General features: G+C 42.9%; 1 protein-coding gene across 1 annotated transcript; it reads left to right on the plus strand.

The window, feature by feature from the left end:
• Window positions 1-657: 657 nt before the first annotated feature.
• Window positions 658-14,212, plus strand: LOC131108457 (cysteine-rich secretory protein LCCL domain-containing 1). The gene is made up of 15 exons (XM_058059407.2): window positions 658-778; window positions 1,038-1,307; window positions 7,295-7,413; window positions 8,137-8,269; window positions 8,348-8,463; window positions 9,011-9,111; window positions 9,179-9,370; window positions 9,877-9,937; window positions 10,608-10,674; window positions 10,794-10,924; window positions 11,557-11,600; window positions 11,679-11,751; window positions 11,940-12,015; window positions 12,085-12,218; window positions 13,250-14,212. Exons 2-15 carry the CDS (start codon window positions 1,038-1,040, stop codon window positions 13,299-13,301), a joined length of 1,569 nt encoding a protein of 522 aa, XP_057915390.2. The 5' UTR covers window positions 658-778; the 3' UTR covers window positions 13,302-14,212.
• Window positions 14,213-18,645: the final 4,433 nt, after the last annotated feature.

Here is an 18,645-nt window from a genome sequence, read left to right on the forward strand (position 1 = left end):
ATAGATTTAAATTTTAATACATGTATTAAAACTAAGTTATTGCTTTATTTATACATTTTCAATTATAATCTAATAATTTCTTTAAAAAAATTTACAATATGACTTAATTCTATGACATTATGATATCAGTTTATGACATTTGAATACATGTGTAATGTTGTATTATTGTCCTTATAAACGTTTATATTTTCATATATTATATGAATTGCTATGATTTGCTGTAATGCACCTCTATAGACATAAAAGGTTTATTTTTTGATATAACAGTAAAATAATTGCGAGTCACTTGCCTTACTGGATTATAATTAGCATGATTATAAAACTAATATATGTATGATAATAATCTCCCAGTATTGCCACAACATTAGTCATTAAAAAGTCAAATATTTGTATAATAAATAAATACTTATATGTAAGAATAGCATTAATAGCGTCACATTTGATGTAAAATATTGTTTGTAGCACAATTTAAATGCTGGTCTATGATTCAGATGATGTGAGTTATTAAAAGTTTAAAAGACATGGAAGGCAGCAGGCAGCAGGGGAGTGGGCTGGAGGGGGCGTGGTCAGAGGGGGCGTGGCCAGAGGCGGGGCAGTGAAGCCAGCTGAGTTGAGGATAAAATGTTGGTCAAGAGATGCTTTGGTGCAAAAGTGAGGACACGTTGGGTCTTTGGGTCACACCGGAGTCCATCTGAACCCTGCAGAAGTCAGACCTGAAGGATTTAGTCTTTGTGGACTTTGGATTTCCCTGAGTGGACGACACTTGAATCCATTGAAGGTAAATGAAACCCAAGTTGAAATGATTTTTTAGAAGATTTAGCTAGTTATTTTTTAGCATTATCATTTTAGCATTAGCTTTGGAGTTTGAGACTGAAGCATACCGGGTTCATCCAAGTAGAAACATCCCTTATAGCCTGCATACAAATCCTGACGCCCCCCCCCCCCCTTTCTCCATCCTAACTGGCTTCCCGCTGCGCCTCACATCCATCCCGCCTAACATTTTCCTTTTTCCCCCACTTCGGTGCTGATGGTAAAAGATGAGACTTTCATCGGCAAAGCGGCCTGAAGGGATGTCCCTGCTGCTCCTGCTATTGCTCACCCAGAGGACCGTTTCCATGGCGATGCATCCCAACGCCACGGGTTGGCAGCACATCCTGGACAAGTACCTGGACGAGGATGGCGACTGGTGGCAGGCCAAGCAGCGGGGAAGGCGGGCCATCACCGACACCGACGCTCAGCTCATATTGGACCTTCACAATAAACTCCGAGGTCAGGTGTACCCCCCGGCATCCAACATGGAGTACATGGTGAGTGGATGCAGCCGGGTGCCCATAGTCTCTTCCTTAATAGAAGTGGTCCAGATATACTAAATAATGCTGATTAGTCAAGCATATTTATAATCACTGCCAATACATGGCTACTAATCCTCAGTGCTGCCCTCAGTCTCCTTTTCAATAAAATTGGTCGCGATATAAATACCCAGTTCCTAATTGTTATAAATACATGGCTAGAGATACTGCCTTAACAGTATGAGACTCCACAGTCTCCACTTGGCTGCAGGGGTCCATTTCCTTGCTGCCCTCAGTCTCCTTTTCAATAAATGTGGTCAATATGTACATAAATAACGGCATGCTTATTGGTCGAGTATGTTGCTGTTGATATGCAGATCAAAATAGTGTCCAAGCAGTATTATACTCCATAGTCTCCACTTAGAAGCGGTTTCCTTGCTGCCCTCAGTCTCCTTTTCAATAAAATTGGTCACGATATAAATACCCAGTTCCTAATTGTTATAAATACATGGCGAGAGATACTGCCTTAACAGTATGAGACTCCACAGTCTCCACTTGGCAGCAGGGGTCCATTTCCTTGCTGCCCTCAGTCTCCTTTTCAATAAATGTGGTCAAGATATACATACATAACAGCATGCTAATTGCTTGAGTATGTTGCTGCTGATACACATATCAAAATAGTGTCTGAGCAGTATTATACGCCATAGTCTCCACTTAGAAGCGGTTTCCTTGCTGCCCTCAGTCTCCTTTTCAATAAATGTGGTCAAGATATACATAAATAACGGCATGCTAATTGGTCGAGTATGTTGCTGCTGATACACAGATCAAAATAGTGTCCGAGCAGTATTATACTCCATATTCTCATTGCTGCCCTCAGTCTCCTCTTGAATAAAATATAAATTTACCCCTTTCTGATTGGTCCAGCATATTCATCATTGTTGCGATAAATGACCTGAAATACCGCCTCATCTGTTTTATAATCCATAGTCTCCACTTTGATGCAGTTTTCTTGCTGCCCTCAGTCTCCCATTGAATGAAACTGGTCAATATGCAACTAGTCCGTTTGTAATTGGTCAAGCATGTTTGTTGTTGTTGCCGGTTGCTAGAAATACTGCCTTAGCTGTCTTGTAGTCCACAATCTCCACTTTGTCGTCTCGCTGCCCTCAGTCTCCGCTGGATATGTAAGTACAGCAGTTGTCCTCTGTTTGTGTTCGGACTGATGCGTTTCTGAAGCGCCATCCGCGCCAGGTACGGCACAGTGGAAAAGCGGCATTATAAATGCCCCCCGTCTGAACTCGTTAAGTGTACTTGTGGGCCGTGCGGCGCGGCGACAGCCCCCAGAGCAGCTGGCACTGGTCCCACTAAGCACCTTGACACATGTTAGTCCCCACACATGTGACTTTGGTTGTTTTCTCATGATGGCCCGACGTCCGTCCTGCTCTGAGATTTGTTTGACTTTAACCTCTCGGTCCTCACGTGTGCGCACTGCGCCGCCAGATCACTTTTCACCATGCAATTAGAATCAAGAGCGCGGCACCCCGGCTTGTTTTACCAGCTGTCTCACCCCAACGCACACACAAACCCACACAAACCCACACACACCCACACACACCTCCGCAAAGTCAAGTGCTCCACGCTCGGCCATCTGGAACGCTTGCAAACAGACTACATGTGTAGCCGCCGCCTGACCGCCACTGGGAATGGCCACCAACGGGATCGGCGCCGTTAAAAATCAATACAGCGTCCAGAAAGTAATGACGTCTTTTTTTTTTTTTTTCTCCTTAAAGAGCTACAGAACAAAAGGCGGTATTATTCCACAGTGAAGGCAAATAAACAGTTCCTGCTGGGGGCAATTGCTGGACTATGTAATTGTATAATTGAGAGTTTGGATTAAAGTACCACGTACGTGTGTGTGTGTGTGTGTGTGTGTGTGTGAGGGAATTGGGCTTGGCAGGCCTCCGGTTGAGGCACACTCATGTGGAGAAATGCTGAGCCAGCAGCAGCCAGCCGTGCACGGCTCCTTTCTACTGTCTCCTGTTACAGTTGCCTGTTTTTTCTTTCCCTTTCATTTCTTTTTTACCATTCAGGGGCACCCGGGGGTGAAATACGGGGAGGCATGCAACAAGAGGACGTGAGGTTAGAAGCAGAGTTGGCGAGGAATAAGTCAACAAAAACAGAGGTCTAAAGACGATATACAGGGATTTGAAACTGAAAGGAGAGACGCTTTCCAAAGAACTGGAAGGCAGATGGGGAAGGTCGAATAATCAAGGGAGGGGGGGAAAAAAACAATCAGCCATATTTGGGAGAAGCGGAGAATAAATCTGAGGATAGAAATACCTTGAATTGTCTGCAGTTTCTGCCGGGACACAACAGATTTGTGCATTTTTGTGTGCACGTGCAAAAGTCACCAATTAGTTTTTTCATTCATGCTTGGCAACTTCATAACTTCGTAAAATCAATGACTAATCCCTCGTTTATCGTAGTTAATCGGTTGGGTCATACATTTTTTGGGTCATTTTCTGCGAAAGAACTACATTCTTGGTGTAGTGACACCTCGCCACACCACCGCTAGCCGGCGACACTAGCTTGCAGCTCATCATATAAACCGTACAGTCTCCAACTTACTGAGGGAGTCGTTTGGGGGTCGTTTATTTTGAAAAGTGACCTAATTGTCCTGCCGGCCGGCCGGCGGGTCCGTCCGTGTCTCAGTGCGTCACAGCCATCAGGTCTGCTAAATAAAACCCACGAGCTAACTTAAGCTAAGGTGATTAAAAACGTCTCTGGAGAGTTTCCTTAAAAATACCCAACAATAACGAGCGGGAGAGTCAAACGGTGCCAACATAAAGAATCACATTTGAAAAGAATAACACCGCAAGTTTTACTTAAATGGCGGGTGATTCACAAGCTCCGAGCGTGTTCTGGATCAGGGTTTTTTTTTCAAAATATGAGGTGCAGCGGCTTGACAAAAATAAAGAAAAACAACTTATGTTGAAACCTAATTTAATTTACTTTACATAACATGACTATTTCTGTACATATGACTTCTTTTGGGTTTTTTAGTGAGCCCCCGCCCTGCCGACACACTCATGCACGCGGATGCAAACCCAAACATCCGACACACACACACACACACACACACAGTACATGTCCATCAGCTGCCGTGTTATCGTCTCCCTTTGTGTTAAAGCGGAACCCGACTGACCCTCTGTGGTGATAACCTCCGAGACACTCAAGATAACATCTATTCAAATCACCCCCATTTCCCCCCCCCCCCACTCTCGCTCCCTCTTATCCCCGTGGCTTTGTTCCCATTCTGTCATTACACAACACGGAAAGCGAAAAAAAACAACATTCTCCTCGAAAAGCAAGAGTCCACAGCAATCCGCAAAGATGCGTTTACACCACCAAAATAGTTTTAAGTTTCACTTCCAGACCATATTTCCAAAATAGAAACATTTCCACTGGTCCTGCCTGTTGCTTAGCCGTGTCCCGAATATTGGGTCCCTAATAAACTGGTCAGTTGTCGACTTTGTCAGCTACGTTGCCACAGTTACACACAACGGTAGCCATTGTGTCATTGTATGGTCTTATCTTGTACTTTGGTATGTGACAAAAAAATGAAAAAAAACGGCACGGCACGGTGGTCTAGTGGTTAGTGCGCAGACCTCACAGCTAGGAGACCAGGGATCAATTCCCCCCCTCGGCCATCTCTGTGTGGAGTTTGCATGTTCTCCCCGTGCATACGTGGGTTTTCTCCGGTTTCCTCCCACATTCCAAAAACATGCTAGGTTAATTAGCCACTCCAAATTGTCCATAGGTATGAATGTGAGTGTGAATGGTTGTTTGTCTATATGTGCCCTGTGATTGGCTGGCCACCAGTCCGGGGTGTACCCCGCCTCTCGCCCGAAGACAGCTGGGATAGGCTCCAGCACCCCCCGCGACCCTCGTGAGGAGGAAAAAGCGGTAGAAAATGAATGAATGAATAAAGAAAATAAAATAAAACTAAAATAATAAAAAATAAAAAAATTAAACTTAAATTATATTAGGAAAGCAGGAAGTGAACAAATGTAACAGTTACTGATTGTAAAAGTACCAGATGGAGGGGTAGGATTTAATAAGCTTTGCTTCCTGCTACTCCTTTTGGACATGTGGAACTGGAACTCATTATGGGATGTACTCAATTGTAATCTGATGCATAAAACCATTACCATTACCATGTTACACACTATAAACAACACACAATGGCGATCTTTCTAGGGATGTAACATACAGTACGTGGTGGTTCTTTAATTCTTGATATGATAGTAGTGATGCTAGCTTGGAAGTACAGGTACTGGTTAGTACAGGTATTAAATATGCTTTAAATTGGAGGTGTACTGAGGGTTAATGGAGTCACGTGACCGTAAACAAACAGTGTGTAAGGTTGTTGTTGTGAGGTTTCTCTACAGGTAAACGCGGTGATATTGGACACGGGTCACGTTAAAGTGGAAATACAAATAAAATCCCAATCAGGAGCAAATCCAGCCAATGATAACGTGTGTGTAATCCTTCAGCCTGCAGCGCTGGGCTGGATCAGCGTAGGAAGACTCCACCCTGGCTTCAAACTCCCTCCATTTCCAGAAACAATTACCCAAAATGCCGAGTTTCCAAACCAGTAGGCTGAATTACGACGATTACCAACGCTGAAGTGGACTGTATGAAAAAGAAATGGGTCATGTTTAGCACTTCTCTTCTAAAGACCTCCCCCGGTTTTCTACATGCCTAATTGCACATGGAACAGGAAACCCAACACGTGCAGAGGAAGTGCCTCCATACTCTTTGGAATGTAACAACCGCATGAGCGAGAAAGGGGAGGGGCTTGCTGCAAATGAAGTGGCAAGCCAAATAAACAATGGCGGGTGCGTGGCGCTGAGAGACTTACGTGGCAAAAGGTGTCGCCGTGAGGACTTATGATTCTTAACAATGGGGTACCCCCCAGGGGTAGGGGCCACACGGGGAACTGTCATGGGGGCGTACGGCTTTGAATGCAGACCTACCAATTTATAGTACTCCACATGTAATTTGACTCTTGAATATGCTTATATGCTCTACAGGTTGCATTTTCCCGGTTTCAAGTTCAAGTTCAGTCTGTACAGTACAGTACTGGGGGGGGGGCGCTGCATTAAAAATTATTTAACAGGCATGTTCAATGACATCATCCAACATTGGCATAAAAATGACATCACTTCTGTGTTTAGTAATCTGGGTGTAAAGGTGATATAGGGGTGTTATTTTATGTAGAGGTCTCTATTAATGTTAAAAACTCTATCAAAAAGGTCCCAAACAGTTTTTTTATGCTCCAACTACAAACATATTCCATGAATATTCCAAGAGAGGAATCCTACTTTGCATAAATTGATTCATCACGGTCGGGTCTGGAATATGGTGTTATTCCAAATAGGGATATGGAAGCACATGGAAGGTACAGTGAAGGATGTTTGGTGGTTATTTTAGTCCTGCTCTTGGACCAGATTCCAGTAAGAAGCCAGCCTTAACTTCCAGGTTCCAAAAAGGTGTGAAAATGTGGAAACCTGTCACACCTCCACCGATTTAAGCTGACACACGAACAGGCTTAATCGACTCTTCCGGAAAGGAGGTTAAGAGATTGAAGGTGAGCGTGAAGGTGTGCCATTAAAATGCAACATATGGTGTCCTTCAGAGGAAATGGCGTACAGCTGGTGTTGGTGTAGCATTTTCTATGGCGGAATATAGGTCAGTGTGGCGGGAGGACACTTTTAGTGTTCCCACTAAAGCCTCAAAACGGGAACACGATTCTTCAGAGTCACCGCAGGGTCAAATTTTACCGCAAACATATGGAAAGTATTACTTATATGCGTTTTTAGTGCATATTACGAGAAGTAGTCATGACCAAGTCCAATGTATTTTTGCAGCATGATCACTTCAGGGCAAATCCTCGCAATGTGTCTTATAATGCTTCTGTTTCTGTGCCGACTTGCTTTGTTCAGGAATGGGACACAGAGTTGGAGCGTACGGCAGAGGAGTGGGCCGAGACCTGTCTGTGGGAGCACGGTCCTGCAGGCTTGCTGCCACAGATCGGTCAGAATCTGGGCGCTCACTGGGGGAGGTATTTAAAAAAATTTTTTTTTTTTAAGACAATAAACATGCACGGAGGTCCACAGCAGGGCCTGCTGCTCGTTGAGAAGAGCAATGCAAAATTGTAATATTGTACACTGCTCACTAGGTGTCAGTAATGTTAACTGATGACACACAAGCACCAGCCTTCATTGCCGGAATAACGGATTTCATTGCAGGTTTGAATACAATCATCCCAAACATGTTATACATACAGTTAACCCACGCTGAGCTAAAACTCAACTCTGAACCCCTGACATCACTTCCTGTATGCCCCCCCCACACACACTTAGCATTGGAACACATTTACAGAAACACACACGAGTCATATTATGTTTACTATATTAGGTAATAGAGGTTTACAGGTTACTATAGGGGTGTTATATTATGCCTAGAAGGCTCTAATGTTAAAAAAAAGGTATCCAGAAGGTTTTAAACAGGTTTTCTATTCTCTACTACAAAAACAATCAATACTTCACACAAATTCACTTATCACATATGAAAATAAATGGCCGATCACACCCGCCATGCTGTTCAAACAGCAAATTAGACGTGCACGCCAACAGCAGCACTATATGGATTATGAGACACGATTACAATTAATATACACACTAATCTCTTTATTGAATCACAAGCAAAATAGTACAATTTGGCTTTAATGCAAATCCAGCATTCTTTATGATCATGTGAACGATGCCGTGTCCAATCTCTGCAGGTATCGGCCCCCCACCTTCCATGTTCAAGCCTGGTACGATGAAGTGAGGGACTACTCCTACCCCTACCCTCAGGAGTGCAACCCCTACTGCCCATTACGGTGCTCTGGCCCCGTCTGCACACATTACACCCAGGTAAAACCATCAAAAGCATGGCTTCAGTGGGTTTTTTTGATATATATATATATTGGGCTAATAGTTGGTGTTTTGTAGCTGGTATGGGCCACCAGCAGTCGCATTGGCTGTGCCGTCAACTTGTGCTACAATATGAACGTGTGGGGGCAGATTTGGGCCAAAGCTGTGTATCTGGTGTGCAACTATTCACCAAAGTAAGTCCATCATATTTACTCATAATTTTACCATGTTATTCTCCTAATTATGATTTTATTCCCACATTATTTTTTACTTTTGTTCCCTATATTATAACTTCCCCCGAAACGATGTATTTTCTTATATTAGAAATAAAAAACTTCATCTATATGCTACTAAAATTACTTTTTTTTCTTTAAAATGTTATTATTCCTCATATTAATTATTATTCCTGTAAAATTACTGCAGATTTTTCTCCATTTATGCAGTCAAATTACAACTTTAGAATGTGCCGCAGGCCAATAAAAAACAGCCACGTTCTGCAAATGACCCCCAGTCCGCACTTTGGACACCACTGGCATATCTAGCGACAATAGCACACATTTCACTTCACTCACTGGTCTGAATTTCATATAGGTGGCAATAACGTGCATTATTATTAAGTGGGTGAAATCTCCCACAAAAGGACTTGTTCACGACAGCGCCATCTGCTGGATCTGGGGTGTCATGCCCCTCATTTGTCCCCGATGCAAGCAGACTAAGAGTGCATATTTGTGTCCTAAACAGGGGTAACTGGTTGGGCTACGCGCCCTACAAACACGGGACCCCCTGTTCCGCGTGCCCTCCCAGCTACGGAGGCGGCTGCAAGGACAACCTGTGCTACAAAGGTACGTGTACGCCCCAAAACGAAAGTGACCAAACGATTTGCTTGTTATTGATTACATTTGCTCTAAGGTGGCTACACCAACCCCCCGCCAGAGGAACGAGAAGAAAACAACTTTATTGAGCCCGAGCAACCCCGTACCACACAGCAGATCCGGCCCCGGGTTTCCAGACCTGAGACTCCCAGTCTTCCTGCCCCCGCCCCCACCAAGCCCCCCACAGAGCTGCTGCCAAAGAATGAAGTGGTCAACACACAGCAGATGTGTAAGCTGCCATTTGAATGTTTATTCTGGGTCTAGTTTCTTTACAAAAAAAAAAAAAATGGGGCGGTGAAATATTGTAAAAAAAAAAAAAAAAATTGAGTCAACAGCGCATAAATGAATGGCTGCTTTTTTACTGCTGACAAAGCAATAATGGCAAACAAACTTGGTCTTGACCGGAAATGTTATTCTTGTAATGAATCCTAAATAGCCTTGATGTTCTGTAGTCTTTATCTGTCATCTCCCTGACTCGCCCTGACAGTCTCGCTGAGCAGGGAGAGGAAGCTCCGTTTGATTCCCACTGTGTTTGCTTTTGGCCGGCCCGGAGGGGAGAGAGAGGCTTGCTGTGGTTTTTAAATGGCTTCCTCTCAGCGGTCCAGAGGCCTGCAAGCTGACACGCATCCTCCATCCACCCTTTTTTTGGTCTTGCTCGGACTTTTGAACAATTGCCATAACAACAAACGACATGTGTTTGTCCTTGAAAGGTCATTGGCTTTTACTGTGTTGCAGCTCAGCTGGTGACCTGTGACACAAAGCTTCGAGATCAGTGCAAAGGAACCACCTGCAACAGGTAACGTGAAAACCAGAATGACTCTCAGTCGAGCGCAGAGCTCCGCCAAAGTACACAGTCTTAATGACAGACATCGTTTATCGCAATTACTTGGCACCAGGCCTGATTGTGACGAGGGATTTCTTATTTATAAATAAGTACTTTGTCGTTGTTGCATAAAAAAATCTGTTTCACATCAATAGAGCCCTCAAGACATAAAATAGCAACCCTATATTCACCTTTACACTCATATTACCAAATATGGTCGACATAAAACATAAAAGTGCGAGTGGGCGATGGACAGAAAGTGACACGTGGGTTTCAGAGTTGAGTTTTAGCCGTGAGTTACGGCTAAGTTGCCAGTGCTAGTGGAATGTCGATGCCCGTTGTCAGATCATTCAAACTCGCAATAAAAAACTGTTTGGCAATCAAAGCCGGTGCCGGTGATCGGAAGGCACGGGTCCAGTACTTCAAACAGAACCAGGACTATGGGGCGGCCATCTGCCTCGTCTAGATGGAGAGCTGTTATATAGGAGAGAATTTTGCCCGTGCTATATTTAGATGCTTTCCTGAAAATATTCACATTTATCAACCAGGAAGTGAATGGACTACTTCCTCTTCCTTGAGCCATGCCTCAGTTGTCACAATTATTATTACTTTATTGGTAAAAAAATTCTGTGTTATTCCGCAGGTACGAGTGCCCGGCCGGATGCTTAGACGCGACAGGAAAAGTGGTCGGGACGGTTTACTACGAAATGGTGAGTGAACACGTTGCAGTCGATCGCTTCTCCCGTCCTATGACAACTCAACCAGCTGACATTTGAACGTGTGCGAACCGTTCTTCTCTTATTGTGCACGTGTGACGGCGTTTCTGCAGCAATCCAGCGTGTGCCGGGCCGGCCTACACGCCGGCGTCATCGACAATGACGGAGGGTGGATGGATGTCTCAAGACAAGGGAGGAAGGACTTTTTCATCAAGTCCAACAAAAATGGAGTTCAGTCGCTGGGGTGAGACCGCAGTTTGAATTCATACTGTGGAACCTGACAGAGAAAATAGCTGCAGCCGTACTATATTCCCAATATAATGTATTTTTGTCATGATTTTTTGGGTGTTAGGAAGAGATTAAGCGGATTTACATTAACTTCTATGGAAATATTTGCCCTGGTTTTTGCATGTTTTGGTTTTGGAACAAACTAAACTGAGGTTCCACTGTACTGGAGAGCGTTGTTCTCGTCCGTTGTTCCTTTTGTCTTGTTCGGTAGTCGGTAGATTGATGATAAAATAAGCCTTTTATTCCCAAAAGGGGAAAATTACGGATTTACAGCAGCAGAAGGAGTACAGAAGCACATCAGAGCATAGATCAAGTTATAAACACTATTTACAGATGTGGAATGTTGATCAAGCCACAGATTTATTGCACAGTTATTGCACGGTTATTGCACAGCAGTTGATATTATGGAGTCTGACAGCTGCACGAAGGAATTGGATGTACACCATTTGGGAATAATTGCCACGAACCCAATTAGGTTTCATGGAAACCAGTTGAGCAGTTTCTGCGTCCAACCCAATACTTAGCGTGGATAGCGGTGGTAAACAGAAGCAAAGTATGTGATGTAATGCAATGTTTCTCTTCGGACAGGAAGTATCAGAGCGCTAATTCATTCACAGTCTCCAGAGTAGCAGGTAATTTGCACGTTTTTTTTCCCCAAATGAAAAGTGCGTTGCTGCTGTTTGCTTATGGATTGCTGTGCTCCCTTGCAGTCAAAGCAATCACATGCGAGACAACAGTTGCGCAACTGTGTCCGTACCAACGCCCTGCCAAGCACTGCCCCAGGTAGTACCCTGCATGGGCGCCCCCCCGCAAGTGGAAATATAGCCATCACTCATTGCATGTGTGTCCGTTATTCCAATTTATGTTGGATGGAATTATACTTGATATGCTATAAATAGGCTTGGGTGTCCAGGCATGTGAGTCTGCCCTTCATTGTCTCTGAAACTCCTGTTTGGATGTTCTCTTATTAGGTTATACTGCCCAAGGAACTGTTTAGAAGAGAACCCAAACATATCCAGAGTCATCGGCACCGGCATATACTCCGATGTGAGTATTTTGTTTCATATGATCGAGAATGAAAAGACGGAATTATAAGTTGTTGTGTCGCTTCTGCAGAAATCAAGTATTTGTCGGGCGGCGGTCCACGCCGGGGTCATTCGGAACGTCGCAGGTGGTTACATCGACGTGATGCCGGTGGACAAGCGGAAACTCTACATGGCCTCCAATCAAAATGGCGTCATCTCAGAAAGGTGATTGTTTATCTTATATTTTAACACGAGTAGTCGGCTCACGGCTTTCACAGGGTTGGCAAAGGAGCAGAAACCAGCGGCGCTCAGGTTTTCCTTCTTTGTTTTCTCCAGAAAAAGTGCATCAAGTGCATGGAGGGAAATGTAAATAATGATAAATAAAATGAACCGCCAATCACAGGGCAGGATGCAAGGTTATGAGGTTATATATTTTTCAAACAAATAAAAAAAAAAACGCAGATTATTTGCATCAACTTTAATCTTTTTTTTTGCCTTTTTTTTAAAGCATTCATTCGTTTTCTACTGCTTTTTCCTAACGAGGGTCGCGGGGGATGCTGGAGCCTATCCCAGCCGTCCATGGGCAAGAGGCGGGGTATACACCATGGACTGGTCGCCAGCCAATGAGGTTATATATTTTTCAAAACAAACAAAAAAAAACGATTTGACTCTTTTTTTCGCCTTTTTTTTTTTAAAGCAAATCTTTGTAAATTTTATTTTTGGAATTTTATTTTCCATAATATTTTGACTTTATCCCCATAATATTAATTTAATTTATTGTTTTAGCCAACTTTATTGTTTCTCATATTACAACCCCTAAAAAAAGTTTCTTTATTTCAACTACATGCTACTGAAATTAAATTTTTCCTCATAATAATGCCCCCCCTCCCCCCGGGGTTGCATTTTGGACACCCTTGTCTGTCAGGCTGGATGGCAGGGAACCAAGCAGGAGATGCTACAACTCTAAAATGTCCAAACAGTGAACGTTACATTGTCGTCATCTCTACCAACATTTGGAGTCTGTTTTTTTCAGGAAAATATCCTCTCTGCTGGTGTCTTTTGTCACCATATTTATCGTGTTTGACCTGACGTCTGTTAGTATCTCCTATATTTATCTTGCTCCCTCAACCCCCCCACATCTGAATCCGCCAATGTTTGTGTTTTCCCATAAGCATCTTATCGGTCGGCGTGCAAACCTCTACGTGTTTGCATGCTGATGCCACAAACTCATCTTTTTGTTCCATCTCCCCTACCAGTCTTCAGAACCCGGCCGGAGGGAAGGCGTTTCGAGTGTTCGCCGTGATTTGAGTGCCGCCCCCTCCCCCCCCCATCACCACCTCACCATCCCACTGAGGGCGGCGTGCCCACACGGACGGCGCTAATCAAAGCCTGTTGTCAAAGTCAACGACTGAAAAACCTTTCCAGCCTTTTCTGCACATGGGCAGGGAGGGGGGGGGGGGGGAGGTCGTCTCCATGACAGCGTAAACAAACACTTGCCACATATACGATGAGAAGAAGCTGTCAGGACTCTCATGATATTCTGCCAGCTTCAGTCAAGTGTAAATATATGATAGCAGGAATGCTTTGCCGTATACGTTTTGTACATACTGGATTTGTCCGTTGGGTATTTTCTCCATCTGTGTGCCTTTTTGAGAGTTGGACAATATTAATTTTTGATATGGACGTCCCTAATGATAACAAATTTAGATTTGAATTATATAATTTTTTTTAATGTACTGTATATAATTTTTTTAAATGGCAAAATATAATAGCACTTAAGTTGGTTTCATTTTTACTGGTACTTATGTCATTTTGTACTTATTTTTATTTTGGATATGTATGGGCACCACATCTTACTCCATCTATTTTTCTAATGTATAAAGAATGCTGCTATACTGTATGTATCTATATTTACATGATGTTCTCTCTCCCTGCTGGCAGGAAGTACAGTCACCCTTCAGAGTCTTTTATTCTAATGTTTGACGTTGTTTTGTTGCTTTTGTAGCCCCTCCCCTTGCTCCCAAAATGTCACATCTGCAACACAGATAAAGACCAACATGATGATGATGGTTATATCTTATGTATAATTCATGGATAAAGCGTACGTATAGCTCTCATCTGTCTGACAATCACGCTGATTTTCACTCGTTGTGTCGCAGTCGGTATATTTTCCTACCTCAGCTTATTAGGGAAACTCATTTTGCAATAAAATACTACAACACTCCAATAAATTGCTTTTATTTAATATGATATTGCTAATTTATTACATAATTTATAATATGAGATTTAATATAGTTAATATTCAATTAAATAACTATTAAAATCACATTACAGTCTAACATAAATCTATTTTCTTTGGACTATATCATTCCGCTATCTTTATTGTGGCGACTGATGGATAACCCACCATGGGGCCAAATATATTTTGGGGTAATTATATTACTTTTTTTTTTTTTTTTTTTTTAATTCTAGAGTGGGTTGCAGAGAGCAGTCAAAAATCACATAATGTGTGCAGGTATTTAAATTTTTATTATTTTTTTTTTAAAACATGAAAACATGTATGCATTCAAATAAATCAAACTAAAAATACTTTGCATGTAAAACAAAATAAAAAAATCATTTTTACTACTATTATTAAAAACTCATTCTGTATAACAGTGGTTATCAACTGGTGGGTCGGGAGCCAAAAGTGGGCCATGGATTCAGTCTGGGTGGGTTGTAGACAGCTGGTCAAAAATTACATTAAAATATTTATTAAGTATAAAAAATATATTTTTACAAACAAGTATAAAATTTATAAAAATGACTGTCACTCTAATATATATTTTGTCTCCATATTGGGATTAATTGAAATGTGTGCTTTACCATGCATCATAGCAGAAATACAATATTTATATTAGGTCAATCAAATGGAATAATGGACACAAGTGGAATAACAAAGCATAATTTCCTGACTTGTTGAACCTTTTGGAGGCAACTAATAAAAAAAACCCAGGTCCCACGGTTTCCACCTCGGAATGACCGACTCCCACATTCGTCAATAATAACATTTTCCCCTTTCATGATAAGAGAACTATTAGAAACGCCACTATAGATATCTAATCTTTAGGTAAGCACCATGAAGAACGAGGAGTTGATAAAATGTCTGGGAAGAAATCAAGAAGAAGTAGAGCGGACGTTCACCGCTATCAGCGGTCCCTGAACACATCACGCAACATGGGTCACGGTGCTTTGAAAAAGGTGACAATATGCTCTAAAAGCTCATTGCCAAAACGTCCTTTCACATTAGCGCTGAGCCGCTAGAGAAAGACGGAATATCTTGCGGGAATCACTGAAGTAGTCGGCTTGGTGACTTTTTATGAGGACTGTCTGCCGCTCACGTGAACACCCCCCCGACCCCCCTTGGGTGGACCTGACTTCAGCACCTTTTCTCCCCGGCATCTATATGGATTATTCATTCCCGCCCGAGGGAGTGGAAGCTTGTTGACTTTAAATATCCCAGCTTCCCTCTTACGGCATGTCAGTGGGCTTGTCACTCCCGGTTTGCTTCCAAGCAGCAGTGGAGCGAAATGAGCCGTCCATATTGGCTGCCACCATATTTATGTCTGACAGTGTTATGATGTCCGGAGGCCTGCCATGCCTCGCGACTCCAGCTGTCAGTCTGCGTTACCCCCCTGGAGGGGCGCTCCTAAATCATACAAGATGGTCTGCCGTGGCTGACACGCTGCTGAAAACATTTGACATGCAGTTTTACACAAAAACATGGCCGACATCGGCAGGAATGACAATAAGCACGCATGCCGTGAAGCAACGTGCCTTCATTATGGACTCCGCTCGGCCGCCAGCGTATACGTTCGAGTCCAGGGAGAAATGAGAGGCAGATATCACACCGGTGTCAGAAGTCCCACTAGAGTGTGGCGATAGATGGTGCCGAAAGCTTCTGATGAAGACGAGTAAAAAGGAGGAAGATGCTATGGGAAAATACAGTAAACCTAAAACTGCTCTGACCAATCAATTATTCCAATCATCCACTCAAAATACATTTTTATACTATAGGTCTCCCATTATAGATCATACTTTGTTCTGGTAAAAGTACAACTGCCCCCGCCCCCCATTATTATGACTTTATACCCATAATACTTTGCCTTTTCAGTATGTATTTCAGTATGTACGCACTTCAATGACTGGAATATTTGGAGTATTTCGTATGAAATTTGAATGAAGTGCGTTTGAAATTCAAGCCGAGACGTCCAATTTCTGTCACTTTGAGCAAGGTGGGTCACTTTGAGCCAGTCAGGCGTGAATGTTTCATCGGAATCAAACGTCTGCTTCAAAAACACAGCGGCCTCAAATAACTTCATAATTATACGAGTCACCTTGCCAGTCATATTCCCTCCCCCCCAAAAAGCGCCCACTTTGGGAAAACACATTCACAGTGTGGCGATGTGCATGTCATATTTCTGGATCATGAGGTGCAAAAAAAAAAAAAAAAAAACCCAAAACCCTTCCCTGTCAAAGTTTATGTTTTGTTCATGTGCCAAAGTAAAGGTTCGACAAGAATGAAAACAGTCATTACCACTGGCAACCATAACTTCTCACAGAGGTGTTCCCTGAACGCATCGCTGCTATCTGATTCCCATCCAGCCGCAGTGGCACAGACATAGCGCATAAACAAACAGGTGACTAAGCAAAAAAAGAGAGACATTGCACCCAATTAAAGGCAAATATATGGCGTTCGCATCCACGGCGTACAAATGCGGAGTCTCTTTCCCACAGTCGGCTGCCATGCGCCGCCACTTTTACCCTGCGAGACGTGCCAGGTAGGAGTAGTGAGGAGGTTATTAATGGCCTCCCTTATTTTAGGCGACAGTCTCCAAACAGTGGTGGCACCATGCGGGCTCACAGCTAGCTGGGGGGTGTGAGGGGGGGGGGTCGTCTTCCATCCCATCTGTCTTTGGGCCGCTCCCGGTTCTAATGGGCCCCTGGTTCTGTCACTTTGAGTCTAATGTATCGGAGTCCTTGCCAAGACGTGCCGTGATTATTCGAGGCATGAGTCAGCGCTTTTCGACGCGACGCTTGAATTTTGCATCGTTTTTATGGATGAAAAGTAAACGACTAGCAAGGCTGCGGGGGTCGCACAGACAAGTTGTGCGAGGCAGAGGAAGCGTATGCAGCGGAACCTTGGTTAGTGTCAATCTGTAACTAAAACGGATGCTAACCGAATCAATTTTTTTCCATAAGAAATAATGTAAATCCAGGAAGCCAAATATGTTACACAAAAGTTTTTAATACAAAACACTTCAAATCCATAAAAATGGTGACTGGAAGGGATAAACAAAGACAATGTGAAAGTGAGATCAATTCCTTGCTCCTCCTACTCTTTTTTTTGGATAGCATCCAAATTTTGCCACTTCAATACAGGACGCATCTTATGTTCATACGCAGCCTGAGTCCATTGAACTGTAATATATATTCATTTTCTCTGATCACGGCACCAAATACAGAAAGATTCTGGTGCTTGTCACTGCTGTCCTTCCATAGAGAAAAACAGCATACTCGAGAGCAAAATGCATTGAGGATATTTTTTCATATTCTGCTGAATGTATAAATTTGACTGGCAAGATGGAGGATTTTTCGCTCAACGTAAGGCGATAAGACTTTTACAACAAAGTACTTTTATTATCATTTTTCTGATTATTACTACGACTACTACTAGTAGTAGTAGGCTAGTATTAGCCTGCTTATTAACCTGCTTTTGCCTTATATAAAATTTGTCAGATTTTTTTTTGTAAAAATCAAAAAAAAAAATTTTTTTAATCAATAAAAAATATAAAATTATTTAGGGGGCTTAAGAATATTTTTTAAATATGCCTAATGACGCCACTGGTGCATGATAGGCTGTAGAAAATGAGGATATCTTTGCCTGAGGGGGCAGTCATGACAGCGTATGTCATGCTAATGAATTATGATAAAGCTTATGCACACCAATCAATACTTCCGTATGCTAGCGAGTGAGACATCTGAATTCCTGCATCTCTAAGCGAGTCTGGCTGCATTCCTGCTGACCCTCAAAGACACTTCATAACTAATTCATAACTGTGCATGGGGGAGCGGACTGTAAATATTATAATGTAAGCAACCAAGAAATGAGTTTGGACTGGATCGATGCTGTACTGCAGCCTCGCCGTGACAGGGCGTGTTTCTCCGAGTCCGCTGCCAAATGAGCCGGGACCTTCTTGTGTATCCTCCAGATGTGGGTCAGCTGGGATTGTGCAGACGAAATAACAACACAACTGTAGGCCGGGAATGTGGCAGCTACCTTAAACACACCAAGCGGAGCGTAAGAAACAAAAAGCGGGCTGAGAACTGGAGCACAGCGCGAGATGCTCGACACAGCAAAAAGTGTGAAGTTACAAATAGAGCGTGGGAACAAGGACAACAAGAGCAGAAAATGGAAGGACCAGTCGTGACACTGCATCTTATGATGCTTGCTTATTTTGGATGAGAGTGAAAGTAATGATTAATCTCAACCTTATAATGTTTTGATTAATCGAGGAGTCAGTAAGGCTCGAGATGGACCGAGTTAGTGGTTTGATTTGCAACATTCATTCATTTTCTACCGCTTATCTTTACAAGGGTCACGAGGGGTGCT

This window comes from Doryrhamphus excisus, linkage group LG5, assembly GCF_037039965.1.
Source record: "Doryrhamphus excisus strain RoL-2023G ecotype Guam linkage group LG5, RoL_Dexc_Guam_v1.1, whole genome shotgun sequence".
NCBI lineage: Eukaryota > Metazoa > Chordata > Actinopteri > Syngnathiformes > Syngnathidae > Doryrhamphus > Doryrhamphus excisus.

Coding starts and splice junctions, on each gene's coding strand:
- LOC131108457 (XM_058059407.2), top strand. CDS start 1,038: ATGAGACTTTCATCGGCAAAGCGGCCTGAAGGGATGTCCCTGCTGCTC. Junction 8,270..8,347: donor TCTGCACACATTACACCCAG/GTAAAACCATCA, acceptor GGTGTTTTGTAG/CTGGTATGGGCCACCAGCAG. Junction 10,925..11,556: donor AATGGAGTTCAGTCGCTGGG/GTGAGACCGCAG, acceptor CTCTTCGGACAG/GAAGTATCAGAGCGCTAATT.